Here is a 19,974-nt window from a genome sequence, read left to right on the forward strand (position 1 = left end):
CTGAAACACTGACTCGGATCGCTGGAGAGTCTACCAAGGAGCCTGAACAGACTGAAACACTGACTCGGATCGCTGGAGAGTCTACCAAGGAGCCTGAACAGACTGAAACACTGACTCGGATCGCTGGAGAGTTTACCAAGGAGCCTGAACAGACTGAAACACTGACTCGGATCGCTGGAGAGTCTACCAAGGAGCCTGAACAGACTGAAACACTGACTCGGATCGCTGGAGAGTCTACCAAGGAGCCTGAACAGACTGAAACACTGACTCGGATCGCTGGAGAGTTTACCAAGGAGCCTGAACAGACTGAAACACTGACTCGGATCGCTGGAGAGTTTACCAAGGAGCCTGAACAGACTGAAACACTGACTCGGATCGCTGGAGAGTTTACCAAGGAGCCTGAACAGACTGAAACACTGACTCGGATCGCTGGAGAGTCTACCAAGGAGCCTGAACAGACTGAACCACCGGAGGGACCAAGCAGTAAGGGCCGCTTGCCTTGATGGATGAACTTATTGAACTATGACGGTGATGATGGGTGTAGGGTGAAGTTTTCCCCTTGCCGCTGATCTTTGGTCAGTTTTGCATTTCACCCACTATCGGTTAAGGATAGAAATGGGGGAGGGGAAACTGATTCTCGATCAGCACCTAGGGGAACCTTCACCCCGGAGCGTGATGGTGATATTTGGGTGTGAGCTGTACAATCAGTGGTGTAGTTTGGGCAAGTTAACTGGGGCCTAATGTTACTGTGGTTATCCACTACAGTGTAGCTTGTCTTCAATCGATGCTTACACACACCACTCACCATTACCTCTGAGGTCCGTTGGCCAAACCAAGTTTCATTATGTATTACTTCGGTGTTTCTCAATCCTGGTCCTGGGAACCCCAAAAAAAACTGTGCATATATTTATTTATTTTCCCCTATCACTAACACACCTTATTCAACCAGTTAAAGGCTTGATAATCAGTTCATTAGTTGAATCAAGTGTATTGGTGCTGCTAGGGCAAAAAAAAAAAAAAGTGTAGCCCTTTCGGTCCCTAGGATCAGGATTAGGAAACCTTTCTTCAGGTCAAACCTTTCAGCCCTCTGGTGCGGCTATTCTAGCATCTAGATAATATTCCAGTATTATACTTAAGGCACAAGGGGGGGTGTGGTATATGGCCAATATACCACGGCTAAGGGCTGTTCTTACGCACGACGCAACGCGGAGTGCCTGGACATGGCCCTTAGCCGTGGTATATTGGCCATATAACACAAACCCCTGAGGTGCCTTATTGCTATTATAGACTGGTTACCAATGTAATTAGAACAGTAAAAATCAATATTTTGTCATACCCGTGGTATATGGTCTGATATACCACGGCTGTCAGCCAATCAGCATTCAGGGCTCGAACCACCCAGTTTATAATGGATAATATATAGAGTGCAAAACCAAAAATGAAGTATGATTACTGTAAAAAATAAATACATTATTGTAGATATTAAGAGCTCTTATGCTGTACATGTATTTTATATTTGCAATGAAGACGATTCTATTAAGAAAATACATTTATACATATATAGAATATTTAAAGTGTTTATTAAATTAGTTTTTTAGTAAGCAGTGGCACTTCGCAAGTGAGACATTATGAATGTATTTTTGAAAACAGATATTGTAAATATGATTGAGTGTTACAACAAATCATATTTGGGGAAATAATCTACCAGTCATTGAATGTAAGAAGCAGTTGTATTCAATAAACCAACAAATTGTAGCTATCATGCTTTTTTCTGAAAGATCTTCAGATCGCCAGCAGTGGGAGCAGTAATACAACATACCAGCAGAACAATTCATTTCTAAATACATTTTTTTTTTTTAAGTCATGTTCTTATAACACAATTGGTGTTTAATGTCGCAGATTAAGATTCAGCTATAGTACAAAACAGCATTTGTTTCTGTTACAAAAACACCAAAAGGGTGTAAATGTTTAAAATTGTGTTCGCTTGGTGTGGATGTAAAACTAATGAAATGAATGAAGTTACAATAGTGCAATATAAAGAGGAGATACATAGAGGAAGTGCCTGTAACACTTTAAAGTGTGTGTGTGTGTGTGTGAGAGAGAGAGAGAGAGAGAGAGAGAGAGAGAGAGAGAGAGAGAGAGAGACAGAGAGAGAGAGACAGAGAGAGAGAGAGAGAGAGAGAGAGAGAGTGAGAGAGTGAGAGAGAGAGAGAGCGAGAGAGAGAGAGAGAGAGCGAGAGAGAGAGACAGAGAGAGAGAGAGAGAGAGTGATAGAGAGAGAGAGAGTGTGAGAGTGCGTCTGTTCCTGTGAGTCTCAGAGCTCTGAGAGAGTCACTCCACTGAGGTTTTTCCTGGTTTTCCAGACAGTTTAGGGGCCAGGTAGCTTTAACACTGGGTCTGTCCTTCATTACAGTGTAGTACGCTCCCAGTTTGGGGTAACGCTCTGCAGAGAGCTCAGAGCGGAAGGAATAGGCAATGTTGGGGAACACAAGGACATCAGCCAATGAGAAGGCTTTTCCTGCCAGGTAAGAGCCTGCCATCTTCTGAAAGTATCCCTTCCATAGTTTCATTTCAATGGTAAGGTTATCTTCGTACTCTTGATAGCAGAGTAGTGTCTCTCTCTCTCAGGGACGTAATACTCATAGAAGACCACTTTACTGAGTTTCTCGTAGAAGGTTCGGCCCTCAAACATGCATTGGCACATCAGGGCCTGCTCTACCTGACCCCCAGGGGTCCCCTGGGACCTGAACTGGCTCTCCAGATACATGCATGCTCCATAGGACTCATTCACTATGTAGTTCCAGTGTTTGAATGTAGGAAGTTCACCCCGGGGGTTGAGGTCCATGACTATTTTATATTTGTGTTCTTCTTTATCGAAGTCCAACAGCGTCTGGATGTATCCCTGTTCATAACCCGCCAGCACAAAGTGATCTTAACCCACCAGCACGGAGTGATCATAACCCACCAGCAAGTAGCGATCATAACCCGCCAGCACGGAGAGATCATAACCGGCAAGCACGGAGCCGAGAAGGTGCACCATAGAAGTGTCATGTTCTTGGCCATGACTGTAGACTCGACCGCGGAGATAGAAGCGGGGAGTAGTTGGCTTGGTTGTGCATTGTTCAAGACATCTGTAAGTATATTTGTAAATACATACATGGGCTCTGCCTGAGAGGCAAAGCCACACGTTTTTTGTATGGAGGTTAATGAGTGTCGAATTTGGTTAGCAAATAAATGCTTATTTGCTACGTGTGGCTTAATTGATCTAATATACATTTCGTAATAATTAAGTTGTTACAAGTGTACTGATATAAGTAGGACATGTGACATCCCAGCAACTTTAAGAAAAAACACTTTATATCAGAGTTGTGCGTGTGCATGGATGCCCCCCATCGAGCAGCCCATTGGTTCCTTTGGTCCGGCCTGGTTTATCGGAGGCTGGTATCCTACTGCCACAGTTAGAACAATGAGCCAGATATTTCACCAGATGTATAGATATAAAGCATCCGATTGGCGTTTCCACTCACTACAAATATGGTGGTGAGAGAAGCCCAGTCGCCCACAGTGGGATTTTGGCCGACATTCTGCAAATGTTCTCATAGATCAAACATTTGATCTCACTACAGTTTTCTGTTTCCAAAACTAGAATCTGTTACGAACAAAGCCGACGTTTGTAGACTTTACCCTTTGCCAAAGTTTTACAAAATTGCGTTGTTTTTTAGGAGTGCAGGGGCGAGTTGAGTTATTGCACACGCGCACTTCACAGAGTAGGCGTTCCCTAACGTAAATATGCAAATATCTGCTAGAAAGCGCCAATAGGATCTCGCTAGCCCGTGCTTGACTCTGCCCACCTTCTTGCTCGTTCTGTTCACTATGATTAATTTGCTCCCATTGGAAACGACAGGCTGTGGTCTATCTTGGGTTAGTTATACAAATATTTGACTTGCGGTATGGCTCCAGCAGATATGCAAAAGACGATGTGAGGAATACGAGATGAGACAGGATGTCGAATGGTTCCAGATAGGATGGTGCGTTACCGCCACCAACAGCACGGGTGGTGACATTACATATAGAATTGTACTCACGTGTGTACTAGGGAAAAGGCTATAAGGACACGCCTAATGCCCAAACCCGATGCTTCATTTCAGAATTGATTAAAGTTAGGTTTAGGAGTTTGGTTAAGGTTAAGGGTCAGTTTTAGGTTGTGACTAGTCAGTTTAAACATCAGCTGTGTCCTTATAATCTCTCCCCTGTACTAGCTAGCTGCACAAGCAACAGTGGTTAACATAACTCCCTGGACCAGAGCTAATGCGCCATGCACTCCCTGTTCATGCTGAGGTTGAGGGTACAGCCAGTCAGCTACTGGTGACTATGGATGGGGAGGAGGAAAGGGTCTGTGGATAAAATGTAACAAATTGATATTGATGCGTTTCCAAAACATGTCTTGCAAAAATGCCAGTGTGTGTAGACATAATCATCCATGATCAATAGTACATCAGATTATATTTCTAAATAGAAGTATCTTGCTCTGGTCCTCGCGCATGCGTCGGATCTGCACTACGAGCTGATGCCTGCTGGACTGTTCCTTTACACGGTACCCTGTCCTGTTTATTCTGTTTAGCCTCAGCCCAAACTTTATCGCTATTACCAGTTGTTGTCTTAGCTCTCTCTAATAACACCTGTGATTGCTTTATGCCTCTCTCCCTTGTCAATATGCCTTGCCTATTGCTGTTTGGGTTAGTTCTTATTATACAATTTCACTGTAGAACCCCTAGTCCCTCTCAAACTGCCTCAAATAGTTCCTTTGTTCCACCCCCCATACACGCCGAGACCGGCTCAATCGGTGCCTCCAGTGATGCTATCTCTTTCATTGTTACCCAACGCTTAGGTTTACCTCAACTGTACTCATATCCTTCCATATCCTTTTCTGTACATAATGCCCTGAATCTTTTCTACAACGCCCGGAGAACTGCCCCCTTTATTCTATGTACCCAACGCACTAGAAGACCAGTTCTTAAAGCCTTTAGTCGTATCCTTATTCTAGTCCTCCTCTGTTCCTCTGGTGATGTAGAGGCTAACCCAGGCCCTGCAGCCCCCAGTATCACTCCTACTCCCCAGGAGCTATCATTTGTTGACTTCTGTAACCGTAAAAGCCTTCGTTTTCTGCACGTAAATATCAGAAGCCTCCTTCCTAAGTTTGAGTTATTCACTGCGTTAGCACACTCCGCCAACCCTGATGTTCTAGCAGTGTCTGAATCCTGGCTTAGGAAGGCCACCAAAAATTCTGAAATTTCCATCCCCAACTATAACATTATCTGTCTAGATAGAACTGCCAAAGGGGGTGGAGTTGCAATCTACTGTAGAGATAGCCTGCAGAGCTCTATCATACTATGCAGGTCTGTGCCCAAACAGTTTGAGCTTCTACTTCTAAAAATCCACCTTTCCAGAAATAAATCTCTCACTGTTGCCACTTGCTACAGACCCCCCTCAGCCCCCAGCTGTGCCCTGGACACCATATGTGAATTGATTGCCCCCCATCTATCCTCAGAGTTCGTACTGCTTGGTGACCTAAATTGGGATATGCTTAACACCCCGGCCATCCTACAATCTAAACTAGATGCCCTCAATCTCACACAAATTATCAACGAACCTACCAGGTACAACCCTAAATCCGTAAACATGGGTACCCTCATAGATATCATCCTGACTAACTTACCCTCTAAATACACCTCCGCTGTCTTCAACCAGGATCTCAGCGATCACTGCCTTATTGCCTGCGTCCGTAACGGGTCCGCGGTCAAATGACCACCCCTCATCACTGTCAAACGTTCCCAAAAACACTTCAGCGAGCAGGCTTTCCTAATTGACCTGGCCCAGGTATCCTGGATGGATATAGATCTCATTCCGTCAGTAGAGGATGCCTGGTTGTTCTTTAAAAGTAATTTCCTCTCAATCTTAAATAAACATGCCCCATTCAAAAAATACAGAACTAAGAACAGATATAGCCCCTGGTTCTCCTCAGACTTGACTGCCCTTGACCAGCACAAAAACATCCTGTGGCGTACTGCATTAGCATCAAATAGCCCCCGCGATATGCAACTTTTCAGGGAAGTTAGGAACCAATATACACAAGCAGTTAGGAAAGCAAAGGCTAACTTTTTCAAACAGAAATTTGCATCCTGTAGCACTAACTCCAAAAAGTTTTGGGACACTGTAAAGTCCATGGAGAATAAGAGCACTTCCTCCCAGCTGCCCACTGCACTGAGGCTAGGAAACACTATCACCACCGATAAATCTACAATAATCGAGAATTTCAACAAGCATTTTGCTACGGCTGGCCATGCTTTCCACCTGGCTACCACTACCCCGGCCACCAGCTCTGCACCCTCCGCTGCAACTTGCCCATGCCCCCCCCCGCTTCTCCTTCACACAAATCCAGACAGCTGATGTTCTGAAAGAGCTGCAAAATCTGGACCCCTACAAATAATCTGGGCTAGACAATCTGGACCCTTTCTTTCTAAAACTAGCCGCCGAAATTGTCGCAACCCCTATTACTAGCCTGTTCAACCTCTCTTTCGTAACATCTGAGATCCCCAGAGATTGGAAAGCTGCTGCGGTCATCCCCCTCTTCAAAGGGGGTGACACTCTAGATCCAAACTGTTACAGACCCATATCCATCCTGCCCTGCCTTTCAAAAGTTTTTGAAAGCCAAATTAACAAACAGATCACCGACCATTTCGAATCCCACCGTACCTTCTCCGCTATGCAATCCGGTTTCCGAGCTGGTCATGGGTGCACTTCAGCCACGCTCAAGGTCCTAAACGATATTATAACCGCGATCGATAATAGACAGTACTGTGCAGCCGTTTTCATTGACCTGGCCAAGGCTTTCGACTCTGTCAACCACCGCATTCTTATTGGCAGACTAAATAGCCTTGGTTTCTCAAATGACTGCCTCGCCTGGTTCACCAACTACTTCTCAGATAGAGTTCAATGTGTCAAATCGGAGGGCCTGTTGTCTGGACCTATGGCAGTCTCTATGGGGGTGCCACAGGGTTCAATTCTTGGGCCGACTCTTTTCTCTGTGTATATCAATGATGTCGCTCTTGCTGCTGGTGACTCTCAGATCCACCTCTACGCAGACGACACCATTTTGTATACATCTGGCCCTTCATTGGACACTGTGTTAACAAACCTCCAAACGAGCTTCAATGCCATACAACACTCCTTCAGTAGCCTCCAACTGCTCTTAAACACTAGTAAAACTAAATGCATGCTCTTCAATCGAACGCTGCTTGCACCCGCCCACCCGACTAGAATCACTACTCTCGACGGGTCTAACCTAGAGTATGTGGACAACTACAAATACCTAGGTGTCTGGTTAGACTGTAAACTCTCCTTCCAGACTCACATTAAGAATCTCCAATCCAAAGTTAAATCTAGAATCGGTTTCCTATTTCGCAACAAAGCCTCCTTCACTCATGCTGCCAAACATGCCCTCGTTGACTCCTGAGTGGCGCAGTGGTCTAAGGCACTATATCGCAGTGCTAACTGTGCCACTAGAGATCCTGGTTCGAATCCAGGCTCTGTTGCAGCCGGCCGCGACCGGGAGACTCATGGGCGGTGCACAATTGGCCCAGCGTCGTCCAGGGTAGGGGAGGGAATGGCCGGCAGGGATGTAGCTCAGTTGATAGAGCATGGCGTTTGCAACGCCAGGGTTGTGGGTTTGATTCCCACGGGGGGCCAGTATAAAAAAATAAAAAATATGTATTCACTAACTGTAAGTCGCTCTGGATAAGAGCGTCTGCTAAATGACGTAAATGTAAAACTGACTATCCTACCGATCCTTAACTTTGGCGATGTCATTTACAAAATAGCCTCCAACACTCTACTCAGCAAATTGGATGTAGTCTATCACAGTGCCATCCGTTTTGTCACCAAAGCCCCATATACTACCCACCACTGTGACCTGTACGCTCTTGTTGGCTGGTCCTCACTACATATTCGTCGCCAAACCCACTGGCTCCAGGCCATCTATAAATCACTGCTAGGCAAATCCCCGCCTTATCTTAGCTCATTGGTCACCATAGCAACACCCACCCTTAGTATGCGCTCCAGCAGGTATATCTCACTGGTCATCCCCAAAGCCAACACCTCCTTTGGCCGCCATTCCTTCCAGTTCTCTGCTGCCAATGACTGGAACAAATTGCAAAAATCTCTGAAGCTGGAGACACTTATCTCCCTCACTAACTTTAAGCATCAGTTGTCAAAGCACCTTACCGATCACTGCACCTGTACACAGTCCATCTGAAATTAGCCCGCCCAACTACCTCATCCCTATATTGTTATTTATTTTGCTCATTTGTACCCCAGTATCTCTATTTGCACATCATCTCTTGCACATCTATCATTCCAGTGTTAATACTAATTGTAATTATTTTGCACTATAGCCTATTTATTGCCTTACCTCCATAACTTGCTACATTTGCACACACTGTATCTTTGTTTCTGTTGTATTTTTGACTTTGTTTTGTTTTACCCCATATGTATCTCTGTGTTGTTGTTTTTATCGCACTGCTTTGCTTTATCTTGGCCAGGTCGCAGTTGTAAATGAGAACTTGTTCTCAACTGGCTTACCTGGTTAAATAAAGGTGAAAAATTTTTTTTTTAAAAACTGAGAGCTGAAGCCGTGTGATCTGTGAACCTCAAAGCGCATGCGCTTGCGTCTGGTATTTTTGCGTCTCAAATGGTATGTCCACGCGCGTAGGGTTTCCACTACTTCCGAATTCGTCAGACGAAGTCCCACCCCCATTCATTTTTAACGTGAGCACTCGGAGCAATGCGCAGGGGATCGTGGGAAGGTGAGCGGCGCGAACCCTCCTAGCGGAGTGACATAAAAAGTTGAGCTTTGGTTTATGCACATTTCACACGGCCACCGCTGCGGTTAACCAATCAGGTGAGGAGCAGATGTTTGCTTGAAAATTCTGTTCGTGAAACATAGTTCCGCCTGTCATTAGTTCCGGGCAAGCACAACCAAAAAAGATGGAGGAAAGCCAATCATTGCTGTGTCTGGTTTTCCAATTCTACACTGAACAAAAATATAAACACAACATGTAAAGTGTTGGTCCCATGTTTCATGAGCTGAAATAAAAGATCCCAGAAATGTTACATACTCACAAAAAGCTTATTTTAGTCATTTAGCAGACGCTCTTATCCAGAGCAACTTACAGTTAGTGAGTGCATACATTTTCATACTGGTCCCCCGTGAGAATCGAACCCACAACCCTGGCGTTGCAAGCGCCATGCTCTATCAACTGAGCTACACGGGACATACAACAGTATTAACATTAACATACACTGTAGGAACTCCGGAGGACATTTCGGTGGGTGCTTGAAATCATTGTTCTTCCTCTGTTAACCATGGTTACCTGCAAGGAAACACGTGCTGTCATCATTGCTTTGCACAAAAAGGGCTTCACAGGCAAGGATATTGCTGCTAGTAAGATTGCACCTAAATCAACCATTTATCGGATCATAAAGAACTTCAAGGAGAGAGGTTCAATTGTTGTCAAGAAGGCTTCAGGGCGCCCAAGAAAGTCCAGCAATCGCCAGGACCGTCTCCTAAAGTTGATTCAGCTGCGGGATCTGGGCACCACCAGTGCAGAGCTTGCTCAGGAATGGCAGCAGGCAGGTGTGAGTGCATCTGCACGCACAGTGCGGCGAAGACTTTTGGAGGATGGCCTGGTGTCAAGAAGGGCAGCGAGGAAGCCACTTCTCTCCAGGAAAAACATCAGGGACAGACTGATATTCTGCAAAAGGTACAGGGATTAGACTGCTGAGGACTGGGGTAAAGTCATTTTCTCTGATGAATCCCCTTTCCAATTGTTTGGGCCATCCGGAAAAAAAACTTGTCCGGAGAAGACAAGGTGAGCGCTACCATCAGTCTTGTGTCATGCCAACAGTAAAGCATCCTGAGACCATTCATGTGTGGGGTTGCTTCTCAGCCAAGGGAGTGGGCTCACTCACAATTCTGCCTAAGAACACAGCCATGAATAAAGACTGGTACCAACACATCCTCCGAGAGCAACTTCTCCCAACCATCCAAGAACAGTTTGGTGACGAACAATGCCTTTTCCAGCATGATGGAGCACCTTGCCATAAGGCAAAAGTGATAACTAAGTGGCTCTGGGAACAAAACATCAACATTTTGGGTCCATGGCCAGGAAACTCCCCAGACCTTAATCCCATTGAGAACTTGTGGTCAATCCTAAAGAGGCAGGTGGACAAACAAAAACCCACAAATTCTGACAAACTGCAAGCATTGATTATACAAGAATGGGCTGCCATCAGTCAGGATGTGGCCCAGAAGTTAATTGACAGCATGCCAGGGCGGATTGCAGAGATCTTGAAAAAGAAGGGTCAACACTGCAAATATTGACTCTTTGCATAAACTTAATGTAATTGTCAATAAAAGCCTTTGACACTTATGGAATGCTTGTAATTATACTTCAGTATACCATAGTAACATCTGACAAAAATATCTAAAAACACTGAAGCAGCAAACTTTGTGAAGACCAATACTTGTGTCATTCTCAAAACCTTTAACCACGACTGTATAGAGTGTAGTACAATGCCTAGCTGAATACAGCCGGGGTCAATTTTTCCTTCCAGAATGTGGTAAATAAAGAATATAACTACGCCACTGGCTCTCTGGTATTTCCCTTTGCTGTTCCAACATTGTTAGTCAGGGACCTGTGGTGTGATTTTGGTTTGAGGCTTCTTTTTAAAAAAACAAATGTTTTTCTCTAAGACTAACCTTGAGAACCTCTCGGTGACAACAACCACATAATAACTGATTTTGAAGCAATTAGAATGACTGCCACATCAACACAGTACCTCAGAATAGCTCTTCAGAGGAATTCAAAAAATCAGTTTTTGGTTGTAAAAGCCCATTTAGAAAAATAAGAAACAACGGTTGTTCACTGATCTCAGTGGTTTATGTCTACGGTTTGCACCGCAAACACAATATAACCGCATAAACAACTTTTATGATTTACACTGACAACCAGCTTTTAGATTTTCTGTCTCAGACTGCACCTGCTGGTGTGAAACAGTTTATTTAGACCTTGCTAGAGACATATTGTTGAATCCCCAAAACCCGGTCTCCCTCCCAAATGGCACCCTATTCCCTACATAGTGCACTACTTTTGACCAGGGTCCATAGGGCTCTGGTCAAAAGTAGTGCACTGTATAGGGAGTAGGATGCCATTTGGAACGTAACCCCTGAGATCACAACACAGAGGTTGATTAATCCCCAGTCAGTCCCTCCCAGAGCAGCAGAACACCAGAGCCCTGTGCCGACGGCAGTCTACTAGCTATTTCCTGTTCCACCCTCCTTGCTAAACACTGAACAGAGCTACCGCACTGTGGCACGGTCCACAGCAGCAGAGCAGAGATCACCATTCACCGGACAGTCACAGGCCCATGTTTTGGTGAGCAGTGAGACCCCGACAAACAGGGACCACTTTAACAAGACACTCACTACAGCACAAGCCTACCTCAGAGTAAGTACTGTATGAGGATTTGGGAAAGACAATTTAGGGTGTTTTGGAGTTTATTCACAATACATTTTATGGGGTGTTTTGGTTTTAGTTGTGTGTTTGTTTAATAGAGTTGTCAGGGGTAAATGCTAATCAGGCCCCACCCACCCACCCTCTCTCTCTCTCTCTCTCTCTCTCTCTCTCTCTCTCTCTCTCTCTCTCTCTCTCTCTCTCTCTCTCTCTCTCTCTCTCTCTCTCTCTCTCTCTCTCTCTCTCTCTCTCTCTCTCTCTCTCTCTCTCTCTCTCTCGAAACACCTCCCTATTGACAGCCTCTCTCGGGCCTGGGTTTGGCTGGTCCTCTCTCTAGTGATGTTGAGGAGAGAGGCAGCACGTGTGAAGGCTTTTCTCTATCTGATTCTGTCTCCAGCTCCACAGAGAGGCCATGTCAAGCACCCCTGACTGATTGAGCCTTGGATCTGCAGTTCAACAGTCTGACGACTACTACTCCTCTACACCTCAGGGATCCTCAGGTTTCTCCTCCACTTTTTTTAAAGTCTGTGACGATATTTGCTTTACCCGTAGATCGATGGACAGCTGCTCGTCCTAGACTTGGAATCATTGTTGGATCTTTTATCAAGATTAAGGCGAGTGTGTGAGATTAATTTAGTTTGCGTTCACTTGTCACTTTTATTTCCCTCTGTAGGTCCTCCTGTTGATGCGTTATCATCTCATCATGTGATGAGGATTTTATTCTCTTGCCTTTGTACATGTGATGTTTTCCATGGAAAATATTGGTTTCCTAACAATTTCGGGAAATAACAGCTTACGTTATAAAGTGAACCTGTACACTGGAAGTAACAAGATGACATGGAGGTTTATTAGTAGACTGTTCCTCATATTAATGTCTGTACTTTATAATGACACAGACTATAAAACTCTTTATAGGCACAGTAGCAACAACAGAAGCAGAGAGCCACACCGCCTCAACATCCTCTAGACACTCTTTAACACAGTAACAGGATGAGAGCCGTCCGTCTCCCGGCCCGACACACATGGATGTTGTTAAACACCACATGAGCTTTTGGCGGTTTTGTTGTCACTGTGTGTGTGTTGTATTGTGACAACACAACATAACCACCTCATCCCTCCAAGTTACTATGTTGTAAGATGATATCTGTTTCAAGGCACCAATGATAAAGAATAATACTTGTAAATTCAAAGGTTTAAGAATTTCATCGTTTGAATCCGATTGGATTATCTAAGCAGGAAATGTGTCGGGTTGAAGGCAGAGCACTTTATGAGGCATATAAACAGTCACAGATGCTGACGCTGTGCAAGTTATTGGGAGGTTTTAAAGAACTGTGTAACTAAAGAGACATATGCCTTCTATCATCAGTTACCATTGGTATGTTGCCTCCAGATATTTTGAGACTTTGAGAGAAACTTTTATCACAGTACTGTTTCTTGTTGGCTGTGACAAAGTTTTATGGTTGTTTGTGATAAAAAACTGTCTGGAGAGTGTGCCTTGGTGGGAAGAAAGAGAGGGACAGGAAGGGTAATTCACAGGAAGTAGAATGTGCTTATAAGGGATTACATTTCAAGATGCCAACACATGCCCTCAAGTACAGAAAAGTTTATAAAATATGCAATGAAAGAAATGTGAAAAGGAAGAGAGCGGCTGTGCATCTTTTAACTCAGACCCTTCCAAACCTGGACCTTTTTCAATCTGCCTGAGTCATAGGAAGGAAACACTACCTTGGTAAATTTTAGGATTTGGGAAATGAAAACTGAGGCCAAGCAAGGCTTAATTAAATGAAAACATTGTTTGTCTTTGAATGAACTGAACTCAAAACAAAATTACTCACAGCACTTATGTCATTAAAGCCTGGGGGGAAAAACAAGGATGGATTTTGGTGAGATATTTCAAAAGTCAAATCAGTTATCCAGCCAAAAGAACTAAGTAGATAACTCAGTGCTCTGATAGGGCAAAGCAAGTATGGGCAACTGCATATGTGGAGTGTCTGAAAGTAGGTTTTGCGAAACAAGTGGGAGAATCAACACCAGTGGGTGTGTCAACCTAACAGCTAATTGGGCAGATTGGTTGTCACTCAAGACTGTTTTGCGTGGCTGCTTCCTGCTTCCTTGTAGCATTTTAGCTAAGCCGGTTAGGCAGGTTAGGATCATTAACGTGGCAGGTTAGGAGAACTAACGTAGCAGGTTAGGATCATTAACGTGGCAGGTTAGGAGAATTAATGTGGCAGGTTAGGATAATTAACATGGCAGTTTATGAGAACTAACGTAGCAGGTTAGGATCATTAACGTGGCAGGTTAGGAGAATTAATGTGGCAGGTTAGGAGAATTAATGTGGCAGGATAGGATAATTAACGTGGCAGGTTTGGATAATTAACCTAGCAGGTTAGGAGAATGAGGTTAAGGAAAAGGGTTAGGTTTAGCTAAAACGCTACAAGGAAGTAGCAAGCAGCCACACAAAACGGTCTTGATTGGCAACCAATCTGCCCAATTAGCTGTTAGGTTTCAATACACTCACTGGTGTTGATCCTCCCACTTCCAGACACACTCATATGCAGTTAATTATGGGCTTGTTCGACATTGCAGCCGGCAGTGCAGGCGACTTCCGACTGACTGATCTACAAATCACCTTGCATCATAAATAACTACTCATTATTATTTGTAGATCAGTCAGTCAGTCACCATTTACCCACAATGCATCATGGATTTGATGCTCTCGAACACGGCCCATGACTCGGGCAAGGCGGCAAGACCCATCATCTCCCATGGGTCTGCAGGCCAACAAAAGCAGCACCGCTGCCATGGCGACCACCATTTAATTGGCTAAATGTGCTTTTGAGATTTAACAGAGTCAGGTTTGCTGCCAAGAGTGGGCAGGATAAAGATCAGGGTGGGAAAACACAGGGTCCTGATGGGCATGATTTTAAACTCCGCAGAGAAAGAAAAGAACAGCATTCTGCCAGTGCACCCACTGTTGTTGAATTGCATGCAAGCGACTGACTGTTATGAGGGTGGAAAAAGTACCCAGCTGTCATACTTGAGTAAAAGTAAAGATACCTTAATAGAAAATGACTCAAGTAAAATTGAAAGTCACCCAGTAAAATACTACTTGAGTAAAAGTCTAAAAGTATTTGGTTTTAAATATACTTAAGTATCAAAGTAAAAGTAATTGCTAAAATATACTTAAGTATCAAAAGTAAAATGATAAATAATTTCACATTCCTTATATTAAGCAAACCAGACGACACCATTTTTTTGTTATTTTTTTAATTTACAGATAGCCAGGGGCACATTCCAACACTCAGACATAATTTACAAACAAGCATTTGTGTTTAGTGAGTCTGCCAGATAAGAGGCAGTAGGGATGACCAGGGATGTTCTCTTGATAAGTGTGTGAATTGGACCATTGTCCTGTCCTGTTAAGCATTTAAATTGTAACGAGTGTCAGGGAAAATATATGGAGTAAAAAGGATATTATTTTCTTTAGGAATGTAAAAGTAAAAGTTGTCCAAAATACAAATAGTAAAGTACAGATACCCCCCAAAAAACGACTTAAAGTACTTTACACCACTGAGCAGTCATTGGATGTATGATTGAAACCATAGGGTTTCATCAACGCTTGGGGTTTCATCCTATTCCCTCCCCAAGTCCCCAATTTCACCCCCAATCTCTGTCTGAAGCCTATGTTTATTTGTCTTTTAGATCTCTCCTTCTCTCTTTGGCTCTCCTCTCTGGAGGATGACATAAGCATCGGTTCTTTCGCATTTCCCAGAGGAGACCCCACACAGTTCTTCTTAGCATGCATGTGTGTTTCTGTGGGAAAAGTGAAACCCCCGCCCTGGGTACACAAGAAAGGGTCAGCCAGGTCACTGCTACAGAAATACCATAAATACAAACAGATTAACAGATAACTGGACACAGCACTCGGTTAGGAAAGCAAGCTAACTGACTCTGTGTCCTCAGTGGGGATTATGGTGTCCTCAGTGGGGACTATGGTGTCCTCAGTGGGGACTATGGTGTCCTCAGTGGGGACTATGGTGTCCTCAGTGGGGACTATGGTGTCCTCAGTGGGGACTATGGTGTCCTCAGTGGGGATTATGGTGTCCTCAGTGGGGATTATGGTGTCCTCAGTGGGGATTATGGTGTCCTCGGTGGGGAGTATCCCAGATAGCACACATATATCGCGCCGACGTCGGACCGATGTAGTATGGAGAGCGTTTTCACATTTGCAAGATGTCGCTGAGACGTCGGCATTAGATGGCATTCGCCCTCCAGCCGCTGTCAGGATGATGCATGTCAAAGCTGCATGCTGCCTAGCCGCTCTAAGGATGACATTAAAAATACCTTTATTTGAGGTCGGAGCCAACAGCAAATAATGTTTCGCTACACGATTTGAATTACCCTTACCAAATGAGTGTAAACATCGAATTTGAATAGAAAATATAAGAAAGATTATTAGCTAAATTATACTGGCAATAATAAAAACTAATATGCTTTACTAGACTATAGGTGATTTTGTTTGTGGGTAAAATGAAGAGAGAAGATTCAAGTTAATGTCAAGTTTATACCATCAAGTTCTTAAAACAACTCCAGCACAGAGAGAGAAACAAGGCACAGAGAAACAGAAACATCACATTTAACAAAAATATAGCTCATGCAGAGGGTGTGCAGTTAGTTCCATAAAGATGGAATTAAGGTTTTATTACAGGCTAAGAGTAGTGAATATGTGATGAATATATTTACAAAAAAAGGTAATGTTTGAGCCACATGGTGAAAAGAATGCATGGGACAAGTCCTGTAATCAGAAAATGCGCTTTTATTCATTTACTTAAGCCTATAGGCTTTATACATATTTTCTGATAAAAGTATTGCCAACCATGAACTGAAAATGTTTGACTGTCCATGGGTAGGATATGCCTAAAAGATGTGAAACGTGCCCCACGTGGGTGAGGAATGATTATGCATCGAGAGAAGGCAGCCATTCAAGCATTGTGACACTCGTCTTAATTTCAATGTCTACACGATCTACGGCCGACTCTGTGATGCTGAGCGGCCATGTTACGGTGCATTTCGACCTCTCACACTCACAGCCGACGTCGGCGAGATATATGTGTGCTGTCTGGTTATGGTGTCCTCAATGGGGATTATGGTGTCCTCAGTGGGGATTATGAGTCCTCAGTGGGGATTATGGTGTCCTCAGTGGGGATTATGGTGTCCTCAGTGGGGATTATGGTGTCCTCAATGGGGATTATGGTGTCCTCAATGGGGATTATGGTGTCCTCAGTGGGGATTATAGTGTCCTCAGTGGGGATTATGGTGTCCTCAGTGGGGATTATGGTGTCCTCAATGGGGATTATGGTGTCCTCAGTGTGGATTATGGTGTCCTCAATGGGGATTATGGTGTCCTCAGTGGGGCCGTAGTGAAGAAATTTACCAGGAACACAATGTCCCCATCACAATGACCTCCGACACTTCATTGGACTGTAGTGGTGATGGCTGGGTGGGGATGGGGAATACGTGGCGGTATTCTGTTACATTCTCCTCGCTAAGCCTTCTGAGACTCAGTGGAAGAGAGAGTGGAATCAGACAGTGAGACACTGAGCTGGCCGTTAGTAAATGGCACAGTTCCTCCCATTGGAGATGACACACAGAGTCATAGTAGAAGAGAACATGTTGATTATTTCCTGTCTATGGGGGAAGTTCTAATACATTCATTATTTTTGAACCACAGGACTTCGTATTGGAGACAGGCTGGTGAATGGTTGTCAACAAACAAGCAGAGAGGTCAAAATGGAACCAATTAGGAAAGACATGGAACTGCTAAGTAACAGCATGGCGACCTATGCTCACATCAAAGGTAAGACCCCCTTGTTATTTCTGCTTATAGTTCCAGGATAAAAGGACCCTTTGTTCATTCTTTTTTTATATAAAATTGTCTTATTCTTTATCTTTCATTTTGATGCTTTGAGAATTCCTTCCCGAACGAGCTGCAACCTTTTGAGTTTAACCACAATCCGTTCCAGGGACTTATACGTCCTGTTTGCTTTGTCTTGACCCCCCCTGAACTGTGAAAGTGTCTACATGCTTACCCTTAGGCCCTCACTTCCTGCACCCCCTATTACAGCTAAAGGAAAGTGGCTTTTTATACAGTCAGAATAAAAAGACACGGGGCCTTTTCCGCTCGTGCTCATTGTGAAGACATTAGACAGGAAACGGATACCCAACAAGGCATTCTCAAAGCACGGACAATTCACACGCTGTTGTTGTATTTAGTATGAACGAGACTGCGAATGGCCCTATTGAACCCCTGTCAATGTGGGTGATAGCCTCTAAACGCGCCTGATCTCACAAGCTCACAGTCAGTGTGGTTTCACGAGGCTTTGTAGGTGAGGGATCTAACAACCTGTTTTTCCCATCCAGCAAACCCAGAGAGCTTTGCTCTGTATTTCATGATGGGTGTGTGTTTTGGCCTGCTCCTGGCCCTGTGCCTCCTGGTCACCGGCATCACCTGTAGGACCCGCCGCGCCAAGAAGCCAGCCCCCTCCCCAGAGAGGAGACAACTGAAGGAGTCCAGCGAAGAAGAGGAGGAGGAGGAGGAGGAGGAGAGTGTGGATGTGGAAGAAGGGGAGGAGGCAGAGATCCCTAAAGTGACGGTTGCGCCCATGAGCGACCGCAGCAGCCAATCAAACGGTACTTTGAGGAGCGTGAACGTGTTTGCGTCGGCGGAGGAGCTGGAGAGGGCGAGACGACTGGAAGACAGGGAGCGCATCGTCAGGGAGATCTGGAGGAACGGACAGCCAGATATACTGACCACTGGGACGGGGACCATCGGACGGGTACACTATCATTAACAGACTAATGTGACTTAAGGACCTAAAACATATAGTCTTAACCCTGAACTAATAAGGGTTTATCTACTCCAGGCAGAGACTGTAGAGGACTACTTCATTGGGCACAGATTCCCCTTCATCTTTTAATTAAACGTTTTAGTGTTTTTTTTTTTTTTTAGAAACGTATTTCATTATCATTCATGTACAGGCCTATGACAAAAGTGTGTTGCACAATACAATGTAAGCTTTAACGTTTAATTCTTCAATGAGAATTCCGATTTTTTCTTCTTCTTCTGGTAATAAAAAATTGAACGTCATAACCACTGCTCCCAATGGACATACATAATAATCGACATGAAAAATACCCCACAATTGATTTACAATGCAGACAGCTTGAAGAAACAACCACCAACATTGCTGCCTCTTCTTGTATAATGTCAACATTTGCTTATTGACTCTTCTGTGGTTGTAACGCTGCTCCCACACAGTCCAACCCTCCAAGCTCCAACCCTCCAGGCTAATCTTAGCCGGCTAGAAGTCTTCCCACAGAATCCGCCCAGCCTTTAACCCAGCGTTAGCCGCCACCTCTGACCCCATCACTTCCTGTGTTGCCCTTTCCAGGCCTAGCAGCCTCGCTGTAACAGCCAGCAGCTCTATCCTCATGGGAAGGATTGTCGAGGACTTTATGAAAAGGCCACAGATACCTGTCCTGCGGCCCAAATGGAACCCTATTCCCTATAAAGTATCACAGGAGGTTGGTGGCACCTTAACTCGGGGAGGAAGGGCTCGTGGTAATGGCTGGAGCGGAATCAGTGGAATGGTATCAAAACACATGGTTTCTATGTGTTTGATACCATGAACTCCGTTCCAGTCATTATTATGAGCCGTACTCCCCTCAGCAGCCTCCACTGACTACCATATATGGAATAGGGTGCCATTTGGGACTCATCCCTTGGTGATTCTTTGCTTTTGACTTGAGAGGTTATGTAACTTCAGTCTGCACACAGTTGCATATTGAGTGTGATCATTGCCAAATGCTTTATTTGAAATTGGCCCGGTAAAGAATATTTCAGTCCACAGCTAATCACATTGTCCTAAGCAGACTTTTCTTTGGCCTTCATGTCTAAAATAATGTAAGTCGCTCTGGATAAGAGCGTCTGCTAAATGACGTAAATGTAAATGTAAAATGGGTTAGAAATGTTGCAAAATATCCTGTTGAATCCAAAGAACTTCAGATACCACAGCTTTGGATGTGTACAACTTCAAGGGTTAGTTCAGTATTTTGCCAACGAAGCCCTTTATCTACTTCCCCAGAGTCAGATGAACTCATGGACACCATTGTTATGTCTCTGCATACAGTATGAAGGAAGTTAGAGGTAGTTTCGTGAGCCAAAGCTAACTAGTGTTAGCGCAATGACTGGAAGTGTATGGTCTATACCAGCATGACTGGAAGTGTATGGTCTCTACCAGCATGACTGGAAGTGTATGGTCTCTACCAGCATGACTGGAAGTGTATGGTCTCTACCAGCATGACTGGAAGTGTATGGTCTCTACCAGCATGACTGGAAGTGTAT

General features: G+C 44.3%; 1 protein-coding gene and 1 pseudogene across 5 annotated transcripts; one reads left to right on the plus strand and one right to left on the minus strand.

Moving 5' to 3' along the window:
* Window positions 1–1,900: 1,900 nt before the first annotated feature.
* Window positions 1,901–15,834, minus strand: LOC311119234 (glutathione S-transferase A-like; annotated as a pseudogene). Its single transcript has 3 exons — window positions 15,517–15,834; window positions 2,336–2,902; window positions 1,901–1,911 (listed from the first exon to the last, which is right to left on the minus strand). The product of its transcript is annotated as a glutathione S-transferase A-like (transcript).
* On the plus strand, window positions 11,409–19,482 carry LOC311114983 (protein eva-1 homolog B-like). Of its 4 annotated transcripts, none has more exons than XM_084157256.1 (4): window positions 11,409–11,564; window positions 11,870–12,184; window positions 17,302–17,427; window positions 17,991–19,482. In XM_084157256.1, exons 3-4 carry the CDS (start codon window positions 17,361–17,363, stop codon window positions 18,419–18,421), a joined length of 498 nt encoding a protein of 165 aa, XP_084013382.1. In that variant the 5' UTR covers window positions 11,409–11,564; window positions 11,870–12,184; window positions 17,302–17,360; the 3' UTR covers window positions 18,422–19,482. The 4 variants fall into 4 exon arrangements, with proteins under 4 accessions (XP_084013382.1, XP_084013384.1, XP_084013383.1 ...); XM_084157258.1 differs by having other exon boundaries at window positions 11,968–12,070; XM_084157257.1 differs by having other exon boundaries at window positions 11,424–11,564; window positions 11,870–12,070.
* Window positions 19,483–19,974: the final 492 nt, after the last annotated feature.

The sequence above is a fragment of the Coregonus lavaretus genome (genome assembly GCF_964263955.1).
Source record: "Coregonus lavaretus genome assembly, chromosome: 3".
Taxonomy (NCBI): Eukaryota; Metazoa; Chordata; class Actinopteri; order Salmoniformes; family Salmonidae; genus Coregonus; species Coregonus lavaretus.

What these genes read in the sequence shown, in the direction of transcription:
- LOC311114983 (XM_084157256.1), top strand. Translation starts at nt 17,361, where the DNA reads ATGGAACCAATTAGGAAAGACATGGAACTGCTAAGTAACAGCATGGCG. An exon ending in GACCTATGCTCACATCAAAG is followed by an intron (nt 17,428 to 17,990) that starts GTAAGACCCCCT and finishes TTTCCCATCCAG; the next exon opens with CAAACCCAGAGAGCTTTGCT.